Source organism: Mycteria americana, unplaced genomic scaffold, assembly GCF_035582795.1.
Source record: "Mycteria americana isolate JAX WOST 10 ecotype Jacksonville Zoo and Gardens unplaced genomic scaffold, USCA_MyAme_1.0 Scaffold_53, whole genome shotgun sequence".
Lineage (NCBI taxonomy): Eukaryota > Metazoa > Chordata > Aves > Ciconiiformes > Ciconiidae > Mycteria > Mycteria americana.
The window spans coordinates 249,971-272,948 of NW_027445639.1; the positions used below are offsets into that span (position 1 = coordinate 249,971).

The following is a 22,978-nucleotide window of genomic DNA, read 5'->3' on the forward strand; positions in this document are numbered from 1 at the left end:
TGATAACCTCCCTGGCAGGGGAGCTATGAAGCTATGAAACACACTGGCAGGCTGCTATGAAGTCCCTCTGAAGCAGTGTCTTCTCTGGGCTGAAGAAGTCCCGTTCCTGCGGCCTGTCCTGTCAGGGCAAGTGCTTCAGCCCCCGTCCACCCTACAGACCTTCTCCTGAACTCACACCAGTTCGGCAATGCCGTTCTTGTATTGTGGGCCGCACAATGGACGCAGCGTCAAGGTGTGAATCCACACTATGGAGTGCTGAGCAGGGGGGAATAATCACTCCCCCAGCCTCTGGGTGTGCTCCTATCGGTATGTCAGTATGCTGTTGGCCCTCCATGATGCCAGGGCACCCCGCTAGACCCTACGAGGAGCTGAACTCTGCATACACGGACCAAGGATGAAAGCCGAGCACCTTTAGCACAACGTCCAACAGGAAGAGTGGAGAGGAGGTGGCCATGTACGATACACAAAGAACGTTGCCAACAATAGTACATGCAACATGAAGTCAAACTCACAGACCTGTTTGCATCACCGAATCAAAACCTCAAATGTCCCTTTCTGCTGTTGCCAGGCAAATACTGAGGTGTGCAACCAATATAAACAATGGAAGAGAACCATCAGAATTTTAGGAGACCCCTGATTGTGACAAACCTTTCACAATTAAACCACACCAGTCACTTGGAAGCTACGCTTAACATGAGTTACACAGCTACCCACTATAAATGGGTTGGTTCCCAAGAAACTCCATGTAAGCTAATGGACCACCCTGAGCTCTACTCCTGTTAGAGTACACGACACTCGCTTGTGAGCTAGGTCCAGCTAACCACAATTAAACTGGAAAGACTTTACTTCTGTCTTAACAATGACTGATGCCTCAGCAACTACGGAAGATCCACTTCAATACTGAAATACGATGATACATGCAGAAGTGAGAAAGGATGAAACCCCAGTGCAATTATTAATGAACCTCTTGATTCGGACCACTGCCTTTGGAGTAATTTTATAAAAGAAAGATATCAGGCTAATAGAGCAGAATCACTGCTATGACAGTCAAAACTATCGTCATTGCAAAGGGAAAGAAATGTTAGCTTCAAATTGAAATATTATAACTAGCCAAGCAGAGAGCCATCCTGACCATACAGCACTCATCTTCAATGGTTAGGTCAGTCCTACTCAAGGAACATTTCCAAACAGCACACTGTGGTTTTATTTGAGGTTATCCAGAGAAACAATAACAGGCTCAGCCAGTTTATGAAAACAAGAAACACTGGTAGCAGCAAGTACAGGCTCCATTTGGCAGATTCACCTTTGGCTTCTGCTGAGGAGCTGAAATACCTGTGTATTGAGAAAGTCCTGAGCCTCACGTACTGATGTCGAGGCCCACTGATCTAGGACACATTTCTTACTGATAATGCAAGGATGCCTGATACCCCACTTGGCAGAGCTTCTCACCCTGTGAGATGCAAAAGCACAGAAGTCCCCCATCCCATGGAGTTCAGTAGACATGAAGCGTTTTGCCTGCACTTAATTTGTAAGCCAGGTTAGCCCACGGCTCTAGCTGTGGTCAATGGTGAACTCTTACATGGGAAAGCAGAGTGAACCCAGGAAGGAGGAAATACCCACCTGATTTAGAAATGAGATTCTGGCCTCATATCCTCAACATGTCACAACTGCTCCCCAGCAATGCAGATGGGTGGCACTAGAGGTGGTGCTGGCCAAAATTAAGAGAGGGATATGCCTAACTCCTGAGTAGAGACAGAAGTCTGACAGTCCCCTATATCCCTTCCTCATTCATTACATGAGGAACTCTTTGACTGTCCAACTCCAAAACTGGCTGCATCAGCCACCTCCTGTAATGCAAGAGAGAACGGAGCCAGCCACCACTGCCTTCACACACAGCCTCGATCAGCATGAGGCAGGCATCTCACTGCCTATGGACACCAGCACAGAGCTTCCAGCTAAGTTAAGAAAGCAGTGTAAGTTTCTAGAAAGCCAATGTCTGCAAAACTGCAAAGAGTATGTAGCAGGACAGCGAGTGAGGGACGGAGATTTCCAAATACAGCAGTTCACTCAAAAAGGCAATTTGCATCATGGAGGCAGGTCCAGCAGAACCACAGAATGGTTGAGGTTGGAAAGGACCTCTCAAGATCAGCTAGTCCAACCTCTGCTCAAAGCAGGGTCAGCTTTAGCAGGTTACCCAGGGCTGTGTCTGCTGGGGTTTTGAGTATCTCCAAGGATGGGTATCCTGCAACCTCACTGGGCAACACATTCCAGCGTGCAACCACTCCTCCAGTAAAAAAAAAAAAAAAAAAAAAAAAAAAGTGAAAAAGTGTTTCCTTATGTTTAAACAGAATTTCCTCTATTTCACTCTGTGCCTGTTACGTCTTGTCCTGCCTTTGGACGCTACTGAGAAGAGTCTGGCTCCGTCTCCTTTGCTCCCTGACATCATATACACGTTGGTAAAATCCCCCTAAGCCTTCTCTTCTCCAGGCTCAACGGTCCCAACTCTCTCAGCCTCTCCCCATATCACAGATGCCCCAATCTCTTAATCATTTTTGTGGCCTTTCACTGGACACACTCCTGTATGTCCATGTCTTCCCTGCACTGGGGAGCCCAGCACTGGACACAGTCCTCCGGACGTGGTTTCAACAGAGCAGAACAGAGGGGAAGGATCACCTTCCTTGACCTGATGGCAATGCTCTTCCTAACTTCTGGTCAACTTGTGGTCCACCAGGACCCCCAGTGTTTCTGCAAAGCTGCTTTTCGAGTGGTCAGTCCCCTGCTTGTACTGCTGCATGAGGTTATCCCTCCCCAGCTGCAGAAATTGGCATTTCCCTTTGTTGAACTCCATGACATTCCCGTTGGTCCATTTTTCCAGCCTGTCAAGGTCCCTCTGAACAGCAGCACAACAATCCAGTACATGCAAAGGCACACACAGCATGTATATACACAGCAAAGCCATAAAGGGCCCTTGTAAGCCCAGTCTCTTGTCTGTAAGAGGCCCTAGAAAACGTCTGAAAGGTTCCATCCTCCTCTCTGCAATTAGCGTGCCTCCAACTAAGTTGTGTTTCTTCAGCTTGCTAATGTGACGTACTTTCTCCAGACTTCCATCCTGCCTCTTTGACTGTCGATGTTTATATCTGTGAAGCTCCCAGCATTAGTACTGAGGATGCAGCAAAGCCCCAGGACATGAAAAAAAGGTTAATGGAGCTATTAGGTTAGCCTAAAGAACCACAGTATTCAGGCAGTGATGCTGGGAATTTGGACACCACCCCCCAAGGCCTTCCTTTCTGCTGCAGAGCAATGCTTAGCAGAGCCTTGCCTCCTCCCCCTGCTCACTTATTCAGTCAGATCAAGAGGTGGAAAATGAAAAAAGGAGAAAGGACAATGGATAAAAGGATCAGAACAAACCCTCTGAGCTACCACTCAACTATGCAGTTTCCCAGAAACAACAAAATCCTGAGGGCAGGCCTGGAAAGCCAACCTATTCCCCAAAGGGATTAACGGCCAAAGAGCCAGCCTGGATCGGCAGGGCAGACAGCGCTGGGTAACCGCAGCTGCCCCCGCACTGCCACCGCTGGCTGTTTGGAAGAGGCATGGTGGAGTTGGCCCCGGTGGAGCTGGCCCCGCTGCTCTGGCAGGAGGGAGGGAAAGGGCTTCAGTCCCTGAACGACCCAATCAGTCTGATGATGCACAGCAGGGTCCGGGACGCAGACCTACCAGGCCCACCGAGCTTCCCGTGCAGACTGCCAGTGCCCGCGACGTTGGCATCCAGCCTGCGGCAATCATGGCCACAGAGTCCTTGCAACAAGGCCAGAGCCCTGTGCCCATCCATGATTCACACAATGGCAACACAAGCCCGGATGTCCTACAGCTCCAATCCTACCTGCAGAAGGATGCATCTTCACAGCCAAGCAAGCAGAGAAAGCTGTTTGCATGCTGAAGCCTGAGACCTGGAAAACACTGATTGATTCTGCATGCAGACTGCTCCCTCCTTCCAGATCGGCCCCAGGCCCAGGTTAGTTTCATGACTCTTTTCTGAACCTTTGTTTTCTTGAGGCTATAGCAAAAGGGCTTCTGGCCTACCTGAAGCTGAACTCCAGCTCTCCCCTCACTTGTCGCTGCTTAGGCAAGGAGACCCTCACCACTCTCCCCACACTAATGTGCAACACTGAGATACACATGAAGCAGTCCCACGCATGTGGACAGAGGCATCTGTCCCGCTTCACGCCCCAAACATCAGTCCCGTCAAAGGCACCATGCCCAATCCCAGGGGAAGGGGATTAGGACACAGGGGTCTTTGTTCCCCAACATCACCTTGCTGCTCTCCTCTGACGGCCAGCCCCCACATTCCCGCCTGTACCTGGAGGAGAGCCATCTCTACGGTGGCCAAGAGGGAGGGAGGAGGGCAAACAGGCGCCCAGGCCCCTCTACCAGTTTCTCTGGGGAAGGAGCTACGCTGTTCTGCAGCACAGACAGCTCGCGGGGGCTGCCTTGGCACCGGGACCCCTGCTGCAAACAGCAGACAGGAGGCGGCCGGCCGTCAAGTGCCATCAGGCTGTAGGGACATTTCTGCCCCCAACCAAGCATGCTTTAAGCAGGCTTCAATGAAACACTTCATAAAGATGGGGCATTTCTCAAGGTGAGATGTCTGCAGCACTGCTGAAAGGGAGCAGGACGTGTGCCAGAGGAAGAGGAGTCAGACACCCAACTTACACAACCGTAGAGCCACAATGATCTTACACATAGGCCAACGTCTTTGAAGTAAGGTGGTGACAATTTATACACCTGGAGACCAGGAACTGGGTCTACACTATTGTCCTGGTTTTGGCTGGGACAGAATTAATTTTCTTTCCAGTAGCTGATACAGTGCTGTGGTTTGGATTTGGTATGAGAATAATGTTGATAACACGCTGATGTTTTAGTTGTTGCTAAGTAGTGCTTATACTAGTCAAGGGCTTTTCAGCTTCCCATGCTCTGCCAGGTGCACAAGAAGTTGGGAGGGGACACAGCCAAACTGGCCAAAGGGCTATTCCATACCATATGACGTCATGCTCAGTATGTAAACTGGGGGGAGCTGGCCGGGGGGGCAGCAATCGCTGCTCGGGGACCAGCTGGGCATCGGTCAGCGGGTGGTGAGCAGTTGCATCACTTGGGTTTTTTCTTGGGTTTTGTGCCTCTCTCTCATTGTTTTCCTTTTCATTACAATTTATTATTATTTTATTTTAATTATGAAACTGTTCTTATCTCAACCCATGAGTTTTCTTACTTTTGCTCTTCAGATTTCCCTCCCCCCATCCCACCGGGGGTGGGTGGGTGGTGAGCAAGCGGCTGTGTGGTACTTAATTGCCGACTGGGGCTAAACCACAACAGTCCTTTTTGGTGCCCAACGTGGGGCTCAAAGGGTTTGAGATAATAACAGATTAACCAGAGTGTATTAAGGAATTTATATCTGTTAACAGTTGTGGGTCACGATATTTATTCATCAGTTCTCGATATTGGTTTACCTGATCTGCACCATGCTCTCTTTTTGCTGTACGTGGTAAAGATCAGTGTTGGTTTTTGCAGTGTGCTGTGCTCTGCAGTGATTAGTGATGTTTTGCCTGGGAGATTTGTTATTAAAACACTGTCCTTGAGCTTAATCTGGTATTTGGGCTTTCTACTGAAGCCATTACTGTACTTCAGGTACCACCTTGTGGAGACAATTAGCAATTCTACTTCTTGCTCTGAGAGGTTTTTTATGGAGGAAATACAGAATGGCACCTTCGCTACCTTCTTCTATCATATTTCCTCCTTCATTACAGTAACTTTTCAGTATCTTGAACATCCTTGGGTAGTTAAGATACTTCTATTTGTATTTCTTTGGAATATTGTTTCGGCTTTGTCTAAAGTGAATAAGAGATCTGCCCCAAGGCTGGATAGCTATGAGTGGCAGGGTGTGGGGGACAGCATAGGCAAATGCCTAGGATGGTGGGCACCTCCAATGTTTTGGAACTTCACCCCTGAACAAGTGCAGAATCCTGAAAAATTAGTAGAATATTTCGAAAAAGCATGCTGTCACCCTGGCAATTCTAGGGAGATACAAATCACTGCAACGTGCGGGGGCCTGGCCTGTGCTTACTGAGCCCTGTTCAACACTATTGAGTACCCTCAAGGGGAAGAGAACGTCTCTAGGTCTGATGACAAAGCGACAAGCACTGCGGCTACTCCAACTCTGGCAACAGGCACTGCGGCTAATCCAACCCCCACCCCCTGACAGATACTGTGGTTACTCCAATCCCTGCGACAGGCACTGCAGCTGAACCAGGGAACCAACCTGTGGTGGTATCAGTCACCCCTATACACAGGAAGAAATCTTGGAAGCGAAAGTCAGCTTGTTCAGAAAGGAACGATGAAAGAGCAGGGCCATCATGAGGAGAGGAGGAGGAAGAGGAAAAACTCATAAACGAGATGGAAACCACCCGATCCCTATCCCTGAGTGAGCTGCAAGATATACGAAAAGATTTCAGCCGTTGTCCAGGTGAGCACATTGTCACCTGGCTGCTCCGATGCTGGGATAGTGGGGCCACTAGCCTGGAATTAGCAGGTAATGAAGCCAAAGAGCTGGGATCTCTTTCTAGGGAAGGGGGCATTGACAAAGCCATTGCAAAAGGGGCACCAGTCCTCAGCCTCTGGAGGTGGCTCCTGTCAGCTATGAAGGAAAGATATTCCTTCAAGGAAGATGTTATGTATCGCCTAGGCAAACGGACCACCATGGAAAGAGGTATCAAGTACCTGAGGGAATTAGCTGTGCTGGAGGTGATTTATGGTGACCTGGACAATGAGCAGTTAGCCAAAGATCCAGATGAAGTCAAGTGCACATGACCCACGTGGTGGAAGCTGGTACGGAGCACACCAGCATCATATGCCAACTCATTGGCAGTAATGACCTGGAAAGATGAAGAAGGACCAACAGTGGATGACGCAGCTAGCCAGCTCCGGGAATACGAAGAAAGTCTCTCAAATTCCTCGTCTCAGCTGTGGAGAAACTGTCCTGGGAGGTCCAGCAACTTGAAGAGGATAGGTGCTACTCCCCACCTGTACAGACCAGTATCTCAGCTATTAGGAGTCAGCGTTCCTCTGCCCAAGAGAAAGGATATAGAGGGTACGCATCACGGGGCACCCTGTGGTTTTACCTGTGTGACAATGGAGAGGACATGAGGAAGTGGGATGGAAAACCCACCTCAACCCTAGAGGCACGGGTACATGAGTTGCAAGGAAAAACAATCACGCAAGGGCGTTCTTCCAGGAAAATCGCTGCTCCGGTTCCCAGTAGACAGTTCCCAGACAGAGTAGAAGGGCTGATCTTACTCCTGATTTTAGTGAAGGAACTCCTGACTCGTATTTACAAGAAGTGGGTAACGAATACTATGGCCAGGACTAGAGGGGCTCTGCCTCCAGCCAGGTGGAGGAAAGGGACAAACGGGTTTACTGGACTGTGTGGATTCGATGGCCTGGCACATCAGACCCACAGGAGTATAAGGCTCTAGTAGACACCGGTGCACAGTGTACCCTAATGCCATCAAGCTATATAGGGGCAGAACCCATCCGTATTTCTGGAGTGACAGGGGGATCCCAACACCTAACTGTATTGGACGCCAAAGTGAGCCTAACTGGGAATGAGTGGCAAAAGCACCCCATTGTGACTGGCCCAGAGACTCCGTGCATCCTTGGCACAGACTACCACAGGAGAGGGTATTTCAAGGACCCAAAAGGGTACCAGTGGGCTTTTAGTATAGCTGCCTTGGAGACAAAGGAAATTAAACAGCTGTCCACCCTGCCCGGTCTTTCGGAGGACCCTTCTGTTGTGGGGTTGCTGAGGGTCAAAGAACAACAGGTGCTGATGGCCACCACAACAGTGCACCAGTGGCAATAGCAGCGGAAACCGAGACTCCCTGATTCCCATCCATAAGCTAATTCGTCGACTGGAGAGCCAAGGAGTGATCGGTAAGACTCGCTCACCCTTTAACAGTCCCATCTGGCCAGTGCAAAAGTGTAATGGAGAGTGGAGACTAACAGTAGACTATCGTGGCCTGAATGAAGTCACGCCGCTGCCGAGTGCTGCCGTGCCCGACATGCTGGAACTTCAATGTGAACTGGAGTCAGAAGCAGCCAAGTGGTATGCTACAACTGATAATGCTAATGCGTTCTTCTCAATCCCTTTGGCAGCAGAGTGCAGGCCACAGTTTGCTTTCACTTGGAGGAGTGTTCAGTACACTTGGAATCAACTGTCCCGGGGTGGAAACACAGCCCCACCATTTGCCGTGGACTGATCCAGACTGCACTGGAACAGGGTGAAGCTCCAGAACATCTGCAATATATTGATGACATCATCGTGTGGGGCAATATGGCAGAAGTTGTTTTTGAGAAAGGGAAGAAAATAGTCCAAATCTTTCTGAAAGCTGGTTTTCCCATAAAACAAAGTAAGGTCAAGGGATCTGCACAGTAGATCCAGGTTTTAGGAATAAAATGGCAAGATGGACGTCATCAGATCCCAATGGATGTGACCAACAAAACAATAACCATGTCTCCACCAAGTAGCAAAACAGAAACACAAGCTTTCTTAGGCATTGTGGGTTTTTGGAGAATGCATATTCCAAATTACAGTCTGATCATAAGCCCTCTCTATCAAGTGACCTGGAAGAAGAATTATTTCAAATGGGGCCCTGATCAATGACAAGCCTTTGAACAAATTAAACGGGAGATAGTTCATGCAGTAGCCTTTGGGCTAGTCCGGGCAGGGCAAGATGTAAAGAATGTGCTCTACACTGCAGCCAGGGAGAATGGCCCTACCTAGAGCCTCTGGCAGAAAGCACCAGGGGAGACTCAAGGCCGACCCCAAGGTTTTGGAGTTGGGGATACAGAGGATCCAAGGCCCATTATACTCCAACTGAGAAAGAGATATTGGCAGCATATGAAGGGATTTGAGCTGCTTCAGAAGTGGCTGGTACTGAAGCACAGCTCCTCCTGGCACCCCGACTGCCGGTGCTGAGCGGGATGTTCAAAGGGAGGGTCCCCTCTACACCATGCAACTGATGCTTACGTGGAGTAAGTGGGTCGCACTGATCACACAACGGGCTTGAATAGGAAACCCCAGTTGCCCAGGAATCTTGGGAGTGACCACAGACTGGCCAGAAGGCAAAGATTTTGGAATATTCCCAGAGGAGGAGGTGATGCACGCTGAGGAGGCCCCACTGTATAATAAGCCACCAGAAAATGAGAAGCAATACGCCCTGTTCACTGATGGGTCCTGTCATATTGTGGGAAAGCATCAGAGGTGGAAAGCTGCTGTATGGAGTCCTATACAACAAGTCACAGAAACTGCTGAAGGAGAAGGGGAATCAGGCCAATTTGCAGAAGTAAAGGCCATCCAGCTGGCTTTAGACATTACTGAACGAGAAAAGTGGCCAGTGCTTTATCTCTATACAACTCATGGATGGTGGCAAATGCCCTGTGGGAGTGGTTGCAACAATGGAAACAGAGCAACTGGCAGCGCAGAAGCAAACCCATCTGGGCTGCCGCACTGTGGCAAGATATTGCTGCTCAGGTAGAGAATCTGGTTGTAAAAGTACGTCACGTAGATGCTCACATACCCAAGAGTCGGGCCACGGAAGAACATCAAAACAACCAGCAAGTGGATCAGGCTGCTCAGATTGAAGTGGCTTCAGGTAGATCTGGACCAGCAACATAAGCGTGAATTATTTATAGCCCGGTGGGCCCATGACACCTCGGGCCATCAAGGAAGAGATGCAACATATAGATGGGCTCGCAATCGAGGGGTGGACTTGACCATGGACACTACTGCACAGGTTATCCATGAATGTGAAACATGCACTGCAATTAAACAAGCCAAGCAGTTAAAGCCTCTGTGGTATGGAGGGCAATGGCTGAAATACAAATATGGGGAGGCCTGGCAGATCAATTATATCACACTTGCACAAACCCACCAAGGCAAGCGCCATGTGCTTACAATGGCAGAAGCAACCACCGGATGGCTGGAAATGTATCCCACGCCCCATGTCACCACCTGGAACACTATCCTGGGCCTTGAAAAGCAAGTCCTGTGGCAACATGGCACCCCAGAGAGAATTGAGTCAGACAACGGGACTCATTTCTGAAACAACCTCATAGACACCTGGGCCAAAGAGCATGGCATTGAGTGGGTCTATCATATCCCCTATCATGCACCAGCCTCCGGGAAAATTGAATGATACAATGGACTGTTAAAGACTACACTGAGAGCAATGGGTGGTGGGACATTCAAACATTGGGATACACATTTAGCAAAGTCCACCTGGTTAGGCAACACTAGGGGTTCTGTCAATCGAGCTGGCCCTCCCCAGTCAAAATTTTTACGTACTGTGGAGGGGGATAAAGTTCCTGTAGTGCACATAAAAATATGCTGGGGAAGACAGTGTGGGTTACTCCTGCCTGGGGCAAAGGAAAACCCATTTGTGGGATTGCTTTTGCTCAAGGACGTGGGTGCACTTGGTGGGTGATGCAGAAGGATGGGGAAGTCCGATGTGTACCTCAAGTGGATTTGATTTTGGGTGAAAATAGCCAATGAACCTAATGACATGACGTTAACTGTTATATAATACTGTACATCATCACTTTTATGGTTGCTATATGCCATATCAACGGCATTACAGTACAAATCAGCCAGATTAATGAAGAATGAACTTTGATGAAACTGAGCAAAGTGCAGTGGTGATGGAACCAGAACTGGCTTCAGCATGCAACAATCCAACACCACACACCATCTCTGCTACCCTGAAGGACTGTTATGACAGATGCAGCCCAAAGTCATGGACTAAATGACTCACACACTCTCTCTCTCTCTCTCTCTCTCTCATTGTTTTCCCTTTTCATTACAATTTATTATTATTATTATTTTGTTTTATTTCAATTATTAAACTGTTCTTATCTCAACCCATGAGTTTTCTTACTTCTGCTCTTCAGATTTCTCTCCCCCATCCCACCGGGGGGGAGGGTGAGCGAGTGGCTGTGTGGTGCTCAGTTGCTGACTGGGGCTAAACCATGACAGCTGGGGCTAAACCACAGTCTTCACACTGGAATTGCACAAAACCTTCTTGCTTCTGCAGCCGAGACTATCAGCATGTTCCCAAGCTCTGCTAGCCAAACAGTGGGTCTCAGATGCCTCCTCTTCCTCAAAAACAACCTGTGATAACCCAGGCTGCCTCCAAGACAAAGGCCCAGAGCCAGAGGTGTTTGGACCAGGTGATTTTGCTGCAGGGACTGAACACACCAACAATGTCTGTTGCATTACTTCTCCGCCAGCACCGGCTAAAGGGATCCAACGCACAGGTTTTGCTAACCTTTCCGATCCTGGAAGTGCCAGTGATAAAGACAGGTCATCCTTACATCTCATTACTCCTAAGAGAATTTCAAGTTACAGAATCACAGAATGGTTTGGTTTGGAAGGGACCGTAAAGATCATCTAGTTTCAACCCCCCTGCCACGGGCAGGGACATCTCCCACTAGACCAGGTTGCTCAAAGCCCCTTCCAGCCTGGCCTTGAACACTTCCAATGACGGGGCATCCACAACTTCCCTGGAGCAACCTGTTCCAGTGCCTCACCACCCTCAGAAGTAAAGAACTTCTTCCTTATATCTAATCTAAATCTCCCCTCTTTCTGTTTAAAGCCACTACCCCTTGTCCCATCACTACATGCCCTCGTAAAAAGTCCCTCTCCAGCTTTCTTGTAGGCCCCCTTCAGGTGCTGGAAGGCTGCTACAAGGTCCAACTGTCAAACCCTGCTGGTACAGTCCCACTGCCTTCAGCAGGACAGCACATATTTAATTAAAGGCAGGATCAGACTGTGTAGCAAGAAAATAATTACAATTCTCCTAGCGATTCACGAGCAAGAAGAGGGCCTGGTTTCCCATGCCACCATGGGCTGGGCTCACAGCAGCATGCAGCAGACCTCCATGTTTGTACCCAGCCAGAATGAATGCATAGGACTCTGCCACCGTGGACAGGAGGTGTCCATCAGCAGTGAAATGCAGCAGCTCGGGCAGCTCCTCAAAATGCTCACAGCAAAACCAGATCACGTATCTGAGCCTTGTATTTCATTCACATTTTCCTGGTTAAATACAGGCTTGACATCTTAAGAATTGCCCACGGAGGAAGCAGAGACTCTGTTGCATGCTCCACAGTCAAGGCGTCAGGACGCAGGAGCACACGTGTCTGCCTTTCCAGTCTCGGGGACCTACAAGTAGGAGAAGTCTGAACAGAACTGGGGTCCCTCCTTTTAAACCTGTGATGAAAGAAAGAGCTGATCTTTGATGACTGTGCCAGTAGGATTGCCTTTGGGCAAAGCCAGCTGTATGAGAGAGATTCAAGAGAAGCCGGAAGCAAAAACTGCAAAGCAAAACACTTGGAAGTTGATCAGCTCTAAGGTTAAGCTCAGTCCTTCCAAATCACTGTGCTCAAAGCCAACACCTTACAGGTAAGGCCACAGAACCAGAAAGACTTCTATCCCACAGCTGGGCAGCTCGGGCAGAACGCCAGTCCCACAGGCTGTACAGCTACCTTAGCAGAGCAGGAGTCAGTCCACTTCCAGCAGAGCCAAGCACCTCCAGTTAGCGCTAGGTTGCATCACCAGAGCAGTGAACCCAAGACACACCTTTCCCTATATTGAGAGAAACAACACAAGCCATATATATTCCCAGAATAGCTAGATTCAAGAAGAGCCACTCCACCTGAAAACCAGTGAGGGTAACAAGAGTTAATGGTAGCAGAGGCCAAAAAAAGTGATTGCCAATGCTGAGAGATGAGTGCATCAGTTTGGACCTCCAGTGGAGAGGCCACACCTCAGCCCTCGTGGGGCAGCCCTGGTGCCATGGGAAGGGCACCACTACCACTATCCAGGTAGACCCTCACACCTGAGCGTTCCTCAGAGATCCTCATGCCAGGTATCCCGAGACTCAGTCTGACCCACCTGAGCAGGCGTGGGACAAGACCACAGACAGTGGATACAGACCACTTGCCATCCCAAACAAGAGATCTTCCCAAATAACTGACTCCAACTATAGCAGTGTTTCATTCTCTGCTCCTCACAGCATTTGCCACAGATACTAAACTGGCTTCAGCCTTTTCTGGCCACAAGCACGTAATCACAAACACCTGAAGGGTGGCAACTCAGCTGAGTCCAAAGAGAAACAGCTGATACTCTGCAGCAGCGGAACACCAGGCACAGCAGCCTTCCGCCAAGCTCAGGTTTGCAGCCAGACCACCACGGCAGGCCACCTTCCCTGTGCTTCAGCACAGACAGCAAAGGGGGGTTCTCCTCCCCGTCAGCCCCCACACAGCACAGGAGGAGCGGACGCTGCTCACCTGCCCACTCCACAACAAGGAGGAGATGCACGGAGAGGCCTGGTGAGGCAGGGCACCTCCCGGCAGGGCAGGGCAGGAGCGCTGAGCGCGCTTAACACCAGCAGCTCCACATGTCCCCGCACACCGCAGCTCAGAGACAGGGAGGAGACCGACCCTACACACACGCAGGCTGCCGGGACACAGCCCTCCCTAACACAGACTGGACGGATTTCCGACTATTTAACCCCACGTATCAGGCCCTGAGGAATGTATTTCAAATATATAAAAGTACTTAAGCGTCAGGAATACATTCCAGCTAAGACAAAGCAAGTTGTCTCCAAGCCAAAGGCTCACCAGCTGCTTCTTCCGAGGCATTTAAGCAGGGACCGAGGAATGCAGTCCCCTTCTGGGGCCGGAGGCAGCAACTGTTCCCCTGCAGACAGCACGCTGCCTGAGGACGGCACGCAGGAGCAGAGTGGAATCTCTGGTCCAAATGAAATGACAAACCAATTCAGGGCCACAGAAAGGAAATCCCCAAGCCAGATTTAGATCATGACACCATAATTAACACCTCACTTTTGCAAAGAGCTGTGGGAGAGGTTTACTGACAGGAGCAATACATGGTCTCAGACTGCATCTTAGACACGAAAGCAGCAGCATACAACTGCGTTAACAGAGGGCCCCCCTACTGAAACCAGAACACAAGCAACCTCCACCTCAGTCCGCTGTGGGCTGGGAGAAGTCCAAAGGACAAGTGCCACTGACACATCAGCACTCCCTGCGGCAGACACGGAGCATCCAGTGGCATTTTCCATTGAAATACCGCAAAAGCATTAATCTGGAGAGACCTGTTGAGATCATCTCATGGGACAGCGTTCAGGCTACGGGTGAAGAAGCAAAACCTAATATACCCAAACTACCATCCAAAGACCCCTTTCTATTCTACCATTTGCCTTTCCCATCCAGCTCCCTCCCTGACATATCAGCACCCCAGGAATGACCTTCTCCAGTATAACAAAGGGACCTGATCTACCAATCTAATTTTCTTCTAAATCATCTTCAGACCAAAGAAGGGTCGACTAGCAATTACAAAAAAGTAATTTACTTCTCTGTAACGCCACAAATATTAGCAACAGGGAGAAATGCCAAGAGTTATACAATAACCTGTTCCAATCATTTCAAATAGGACTGTATTTTCTTGAGGCAGAAATCATATCACCCTATAAGTTTATACAACAGATGCATCTCCAGCACTGAGAGGCACCATAAAACAAACAAAACAAAAAAACCCCAACAAATAAGCTCTAACCCTGAAACTGGGAAATCAAGACAAGGCAGATGAGATCTAGTTTATTAATTGGTACAGAGCAGGGTATTCAGACTACAGCAGACTGTACACTCGCAGTTCATGGAACCACATCTGGGGAACTGGAAAAGCCTTAAAGAAGAGTTACGTGTCCCTGTGTGGAAGGAGACCGCAGGAGATTCTCAGACACAAAAGACACAAACAGCTCCTCTGAACAGGAAGAGTACAAAGAATAGGAAGGTGCCAAAGCAGCTCTCAGGGAAACAGCTCAGACATACACCATTAAATACCCTGAACTAGAAATGGAAAAAGGAGGAGTCAGAAACCAGAGAACCTTGCAATGCAAGAGCTCTGCAGGCCGTCACATCCCTCTGCTTCAGCATGCAGCATGTCTTACCATCCACCACGCTCTTTCACCACTGCTCCCTGCCTCATCCGAGTTTCTAACAGGGAGACGGTGAAAGAAGGTTACGAAATCCAGGAATGTTCAGGGCAACATATGTAACAGGTCAGAGGAGATCTGAAGAGGTTAACCTAGTCCTGCCTTTACCTCTAACCATCAATGAAACACCACCTAAATCATTCGTGGCAGGTATTCAGACAATAGCCAAAGGGAATAAGGAGAGATCTTAGAGGTGCAAGCAGATCAGGTAATGAGCAAATGCTCTGTAGGGCCACTGTGATACCACATTTACGCTTCACAGACAGCGTCCTGGAACAGGAGCAAGGGAAGGTGTCACCAAGGAACAGGAGGAATCCCAACGGTGCAAACTCGTTCCAAGCAGCCAACGCACCCAAAGACATGGAAGATGTTATTAACCACGACAGACATATCTAGAGGTTTACGTTAACTGGGTCAGCTGAACCCAGGGGAAAGACTGAGTAGGTGCTTTCACTGATGACCTCCCTACATTGTACAAAACCAGTGCAAAGGAAGATTTGATGAGAGGCAGCATCATTTAGGCCATAGTAACCCAAATCTTCATGAACTCTCTGCTTCACTGAACCTCTTTGCCGCCCAGTATGCCTTTTTACCTCACTGTTACGCTCATTTGAACTTCCTCCAAGACCTGAGCTCCTTTTGAGATCCACATAGGGCAGCACACCCACACACTGTCCAAAAACGAAGCTTGAAACACACCTTGGAGCTCACAAAGAAGTGAATATTAATAGTCAATTCTTATTTGTAGGCCTTAAAGCATGAAATCACTTCCGTGCTCCTCTCTTCTGTTCCCTTGTTTGTATGTCCAAGAGTTTTATTAGCTCTTTTTTCCACAACTGAGCCTACACTCAGCTATTACCACTCCAGCACAAGCCCTAAATCCCCCTAGTCACCACCCAGGATTTATAAGACAGACAGTTACTGCACAGAGAGAAAAGGATGAGGGTGAAACGGACTGCACTTATTTCAACTTCTGGGCAGCAGCACATCCAGAATACCTGGCTTTTGGAGAAACAAAACCACATCCATTTGTACACATTAACTCATACGGCTCCTGAACTCCTGGAAGGAATAGAGGCATGCCAACTCTGTGCACAGGTCTCATAACAATCAAGTGAAACCAGTTTCTTGACTGGTTTTGTTAAACAAATGCAGCTTGCAGTTTTGACAGAGCCTGTGATGCAAAGAATTCACAGGCAGAAGGTGCCCACCGCACACTCAAGCCTTAATAGGCACCAAAGCTCGCTCAGTCTCATTACAGCATGGTGAACCTCTGAGGAGTCCAGTCACTGATGATTCGTGGTTCCCCGACTTTCTCAGGGAAGGGCTATTAGCATGGAGAGATTAAAAGGAGCAGCTTTACTCCTCTACGGAAGTAAATACAACCCAAGATCCTCCTTGCAGGCCCCAGATGCCAGGAAATTAAAAGCTGCTCTTAATTAGCTTTGCAAGGCCCCACCTTGTCTTGGGAAAGTGACAAACACTGGTCTCAGGTTTCACCCTGCTCAGTGCAGCAGGATCCCAGACTCTGGACAAAGGACACCGATGCTCTTGCCCCAGGCCAATGGCAGCCAAACAGGAGGAACCGCTGAAACCCGGACTGTTTCCACCAGCCTAGAAATGGCCTTGCCAAGATGCAAATAGCAGCAAGCCAGAACAGGAAGGAATCTGCGCTGTACCCAAAAGGTCTCCTCTCCCTGGTGCTCTAGCCAGGTGTCCATGTCTCATAGTTTTCAGTGCAAGCTAATAACAGTTCACCAGGTAGCAGGAAAAAAAAGTTTTCTGCACTGGGGCCAATTTGTCATGGGAGCTTTAGTAAGGAAAAAGCAAAGCAGAGAAACTGCAACCCCCCCCCCCCCCATTAGACATCCCTAGCACCACCACTATTCAAAAACTTAGTATCAAAGCTAGCTCTTTTATTTCCTCCTTTTTCCCCCCTCTGCATGATCTCTCAGCCTAGCCCCCCAACCTCATGACACTTCCTGCTGAGGTATTCTTCCAGTAGAAGGTCTCCAGCAGCCTGTCCCTCTGCATACTCCTGCTGACACAGAAGAGAGGTCTCCTCCCTCCTCCGCATTGACTTGTTCATAATTTTCAGTCCCCACTCAGCTCCACCCTCTCTTCCTCCTACACCAGGTCCTACAAGCTGTGCTCCACCCAGGTTTCTTCTGACCTCTCCCTTTTGCCTTCCCATACTCCAAACCTGAGCACTCCTCTGAAAGCACACCAAGAGCCTCTGGATCCCTGTTGATCACACTCCGCTCCTGGGCTGTGACTGGCTCCATCTGCCACCTCCAAATTCCTCCTCCGAATTCCAGACTGCGTTCATTCCTTTCTGGTGAGAGCTGCACCTCTGAAGTGCTCAGAGAGAGTGGACTAAATGAGTCAGGTGGTTTTTGTAGCTCTAATGTAATGATTTAGCAGGCTGTATCCTTGAAACCTATACCCCTAGCTGAAGGACCTGCTATTTATCCTACTGCTGTAGCGTGCTACATGCTCACAGTCCTGCAGAAATCACTTTATGCAAGCCAGGTAGAGCAGAAGTCAGCACAGAGCAAGGCATTTCCTCCTCTGGAATTCAGACACCCTCGTGAAGAGCACAGGGAACTTACCAAATGGAATTTATCATTTTCCATTAAATCATGCTGTATCACCCTGGCAGCAAATCCCTGCAACAAGGCAGCAGATGCTCCTAACACAGATTTAATCTATCACTTCAAACAACAAGAGTATAGCCACCATAATGAAAAATCTGGACTCAAAACAGGCAAGATTCCACATGGGACAAATAAAAAAGAAGCAAGAGCAGATAGAAGACTATTCAGCACTGCAGGACAGAGAGAAACAAGCATTCACTTCTACAGCTTGGAAGAGAGAGTTCAGGAAAGCGCGGTGGTGTCATTCAGAAATGCCAGGAGGCAGGCAGATCACCTAATCAGATCAAGAGCAAAGCAGCAGCAGCAGCAGGAAGGGGACATGGGAAGTTCTGGTACAGAAGAAAGTGGTGCCACAGAAAAAGCAAGAGACTGCCAGTGTTTCTGGACTCTGGAACCAGCGGAATAAAGACAAATAAAAGCATGTCAGACAGAGGTGGCCTGGTAGTGGGTGCTAGGTAAGAAAAGCCACAGAAGAGGAGTCAGATAAATTCAAACATTTTCAAAGGAAGTTGTTTGCTAACCACAAAACAAGATGACCTTTCCAAAAGCCAGCCACCCCTCCATTCTTTTGCTTCAAAAATCACCTCCACATGGAAGCCTTCCCCAAAAATCCTGCTTGAGCCCTTAAAAACAAACTTGCTCCGGTCAAACTTGCTACAAAAGACTGTATATACTCTCTCATTCACATTTGTCTAACTGATTCCCATTTGCTGCTCTCCTCTCCTGGCCCTACACGCACATCTCGGTAGTCCTTTAAACTGTTCTCCCAAGCAACGGGTACACACAGCCCTATTCTGTGAAACAAGCACACTTCCCTTTCCCCCCATCTTCCTTCGTGGTATGCACAAATCCTCCTCCCAGTCTCTCTCACACAAAAGGCTTGTTTCCATGAAGTGCTGGAAGTCAACTGGAAAGCGTCCTCCCCACCCCAACCAAAGACCTCTCCCATTGTTCTCCCTCAGGGAAAATACGTGCCCAAATCAAATATTGCTGTCCTCTCTTTCCCTGGTGGAAGGGCAATTTATTTTCAATTTTCTTCCCATATTCACCTCGTATAACATGCAGAGTCTTACTCATACATTAGGTATCTGGCCCTACCCACATGGCTCCCAACAGTAATATCCTTAAATAATGCCCTTCCTGCACGTGATTTGTGTGCCTGGGACTAAAAAGTGCACCTCTTCACTGCTCAAGTTAAGTTCTATTAGCACAAACCATTAGGACACATATTGGGTCAAACCTCAGGTGGACCTAAGCTTGCATCCTCATTCCACAAAACTGCAGACCTCCTCATCAACTGCCTCCGGACCACCTGAGGCACCAGCTGGAAGAAACTCAGTGAGAGACTGGAAAGGGGGAAATTCTGTGGGGCCTACTTCTGCTCCCTCTTCCTGACGTATCTCTAGGCAGCAACCACCAGCTCCCTGGCTTTTTTCAGGAGTGCTCTGCTTGTTTTCCCTCCTGTTCCCCAGCTGCACGTATTTGATGCTCACCTTGCTTGCGAGGGAGAGGGCATTTAGGTTTTGCTAGGGATGGGCTGATACCCCCTGTCACAACTGGAAAAAGCCCATAGCAGCTGCAGACAGTACTTGATACGGAAGAGTGTGAGTACAGCAAGTCCAAAACAGTACTTCCTCTAAGTCTCTCCTGGGATATGCAGCACAAACAAGATGGTGTCTTTGTATATACTCATTTTTGGTCGTTTTCTCTTCCATGAACTGGTCCACTTCTTTCCTGAGCTCATGTAAACTTTGAGCATCCATTATGTCCTATGGCAAGTAGTTCCACACTTCAACTTAACTACATCTTGCATTAAAAATTATTTAATTTATTCTGAACTGAGCCCTTGTTGGTTTCACTTACTGCCCTCCAGTCCACATGCAGGAAGAAACAGTGGTCAGTTGCTCCCTGTTCATTCCCTCCAGGCCATTTGTGATACTCCAGACCTCTGTCACCTGATGGAGGAACAGCACTATCTTTTTCAGACAGACTGAAAAGATCTTGTAACCATTTATTTTCCCTGTACAAAAGCTGTTGCGTATTGGGTCTGATCACGCCATTTTCTGCTCCCCATTCTCTGTACCTCTTCTGACTTTACTACCTCTTTCTAGAGGACCAGAATCTCATCTGTCTGTTCTCTATTGTTTTTCTAATTACTCTTTGTCAGAAGAGTCTAAAAAATTGGGGGAGCTCAAACACCAGAGGGGAACCCATGATCCCAGGATAGGTCATGGCAAGAGCTCTGATGCTCCCAAGCCAAACAGATGTAACAGCTGGAGTTAAAGAACAGCATTCACAAATACAGGCTCTTTGGGTGACAACAGGAAGGAGACACAGTGCTTAGGACACATACGCAGTACCTGCTTTCACAGGCAGGATTATATCTATCTGATCACAGACTAAGTAAAATGTCAGTATAAAATTTGCATGTATAATCCAAAAGATGCTCTTCAAAAGCTAACCAAAACCCAGTAATATCTCAGTCCAAACGAGTTCAATGTAAACACAAGGTAGGACTGTGACTGTTCAGCAGGATACAAAGGACTGAGCAGCGTAAGGATCAGCAGGTTCACTGCAGATATGTCGCAATTAGCCTCCTCTGCAGAAGAGACGTACACTCATTCATAAGTCCTAACCTGCCTATAACACACATCTTCCAGTAGTTTGAGAAATATCCCCGCCTGAAGTATAACAACATCCCAAGCTACATGATATAAGAGAGCTGATAATGTATCATACTAGTGTCTCCATACCTGAACAACGCACCCTCACAACTGAATCCCACAAGCAGCCTGGCTCACAGTAATTCAAAGGAAGACAACAAGGAAAGACAGAGAGAATGCAAAAATGTTAAGAGCCATCAGGAGAGCAAGAATCTGCCATTTCTATACAAGAGAATATGTTTAGGTAGGGATGCATAAATTGTACAGTTTAACAAAACTGAACCAAATTATTTTGGCCTGAATCAAAAAAAAAAGGTTTTGGTTTGCATGTTTGGGTTTTTTTCCCCCAGATTTCATGGCAAATTTCATAACATGTCAGTAATTCAACAAGAAACTTTAAAACAAAAAATAATGACCTATTTCTCAATTTTTTCAATAAAAAGGTGACTTAGTCTATATTCACTGACGAGCATCTATCCAAACAAGCTACAGTCAAATACTTTCTCTCTCTGGCACAAGTAATACTTAACTAACTTTTTAAAAATGGTACAACTTCCACAGGGGATATGTGGTAAAACTTCCTCCAGAATATTCTATAGCCCAGTAATGTCTTAAGGCCTTCTCCTTCCTGAGAGGCAGGTTGAAATTCCAGTTCTTGTTTGCAGTGTCCTATGCTCCAGATTACCCAGCAGAATAGGAACACCATCGTTTCAGTTCCTGCTGAATGGTACTTTAGGGCCCAAACACAAGAGCTCGGCCCGTACCAAAGACTCCTGCCTTGTGAAAGCAAACCTTTGGGAGTCAGCGATGTCTGGGTGGAGCTGGCAGCTGTCTGCTGAGCAGATCTCCAGTCCCTCTGCTTCTACAGAGAAATCATGTCAGCATGGTGTGTGGCAGCGCGCTAAGGATTTATCACCAGTGTTACATCTGCAGAGAGCTCTGTGGCTAAACAGAATTGTGGAAGAACTTGCAAGTGCAGGCTGAAGTCCCAGATAAGTATAAAGCACCTGTACCACTTTTAATAGAACTTACTTGATAGCTTTTGTAGTTTACAGATTAAACCAGAGTTTTTAAATTCACATTGTGCTTTGCTTAGCAGTAAGCGTGGCTCACAGGACTGCTGATTTAGGTAAAGCGTTTCTCCTTCGCAGGCAGAAGACCCCTTTATTGGGCAGACAAGCTCACCGCTCTCGAAGCGAGGGGCTCCCCTTCCCGTGGCAAGCCACAGCGAGCCAGCCGGGCGTCTACGGCTGCCGGTCCCCGTGGGGAGCGCGAAACCCACCCGGGGCTCCCGCTCCCACAGCAGAGGCGCTTGGCTTCGCCGGTTCCGGCAGCTCCTCTGCCCAGCCCAGCACTGGGCTAGAAGCACGGGGAAGTCGGCCGGGGCTCGGACAGACCGAAGCCGCGCTCCCCACCGAGGACACGGGGGAAGGAAAGCGGCGCAGCCGGGAGGAGGCCGCTCCCGGGAGCGGGGCTGGGTAGGCCGGGGCAGCGCCCGCCTGCTCCGCTCACGGGCCACCGAGAGGCGGCTGAGGGGAGAAGGCGCCGGCGGCCTCGGGCGGCCCCGGCAGAACGGCGGAAAGGGGCGGCCTCCCGCGAGGCCCGGTCGGCCTCCAGCCCCGCCAGGTCGGGCCGGGCCGGGCCCGGACCGCAGGACCAGGCGGCGGCCGCGCTCCCCAGGCCGCAGCGGCCCGAGGCCTCCACCGGCGGCCCGCGGCCGTGCGCTCCAGCCGGGCCGGGCCGGGCCAGCGCCGGGGCGCGGGAGGCCCGCGGCCTCACCTTGGGCAGCTCCCGGAGCTGGTTGGCGTCCAGCAGCAGCTCCTCCAGCGAACGGCTGTAGCGGTAGATCTCCTCGGGCACAGCCTGCAGCGAGCAGTGCCGCCGGTCCAGCGCCTCCACGTGCCGGTTGCAGCGCCAGAGCGGCGGCATGCACCGCAGCATCGCGCCGGGCCGCGCCGGGGCTCGGCCGCGATCGGCTCCGGGAGCGCAGGGGCGGGCCCGGGCGGCAGCCGCCGCGCCGGGAAGGGGGCCTGCCCGAGGGAGGGCCCGGATGTGTGGGGGGCGGGCGCTCCGGCAGGGCCGCGCGGCGGCCCCGGTTCCGCCGTCCGGCTGCGCCCCGGCTCCGCGCCGCCCCTCGGGCCTGGCCGCTGCGCTCGGGCCCCGCCGCTCTCGCCCGGGCCCGGTCGGCTCCTGGGGCCGCGCCGCCCCCCGCGAGCGTCCCTGGGAAACGGAGTCCGCTCCCGCCCTGCCCCGCGCCCGCCCCGGCCCCGCCCGGCCACCCGCGCAGTCCTCGGGTCGGGCGGCGCCGGAGAGCCCGGGCCGGGGCGCAGGGACCCGCCCGCCGCTGAGGCGGAGGGGAGCGGCAGCCGCCGCCGCGGGCCGGGAGGCCGGGGCAGGCCCGGCCCAGGGAGGGGCGGCGGCTGCCGGGCGGCAGGGCCTGGGCCGGGGACCAGGGGCTGCGCCGGCACCCCTGGGTGCCGGGGGCATAAACTGGAGCCGGCTTTGAAAGCAGTAAGCAGCATTGCTGGTGGCGGCG

At 50.0% G+C, this 22,978-nt stretch overlaps 1 protein-coding gene across 45 annotated transcripts in view; it reads right to left on the reverse strand.

Annotated features, from left to right (window-relative positions):
• SCRIB (scribble planar cell polarity protein) overlaps positions 1-22,654 on the reverse strand; it is a 123,726-nt gene extending 101,072 nt beyond the window's left edge. For 22 of the 45 annotated variants that reach the window (XM_075490349.1, XM_075490344.1, XM_075490343.1 and 19 more), the window contains exon 1: positions 22,222-22,652. In XM_075490349.1, the coding sequence (XP_075346464.1) occupies positions 22,222-22,383 (162 nt within the window). In that variant the 5' untranslated portion in view covers positions 22,384-22,652. Of the gene's footprint in view, positions 1-22,221 lie in introns of all 45 variants that reach the window. The other 23 variants (XM_075490323.1, XM_075490311.1, XM_075490327.1 and 20 more) reach the window with 2 other exon arrangements.
• Between the last annotated feature and the right edge of the window lie 324 nt (positions 22,655-22,978).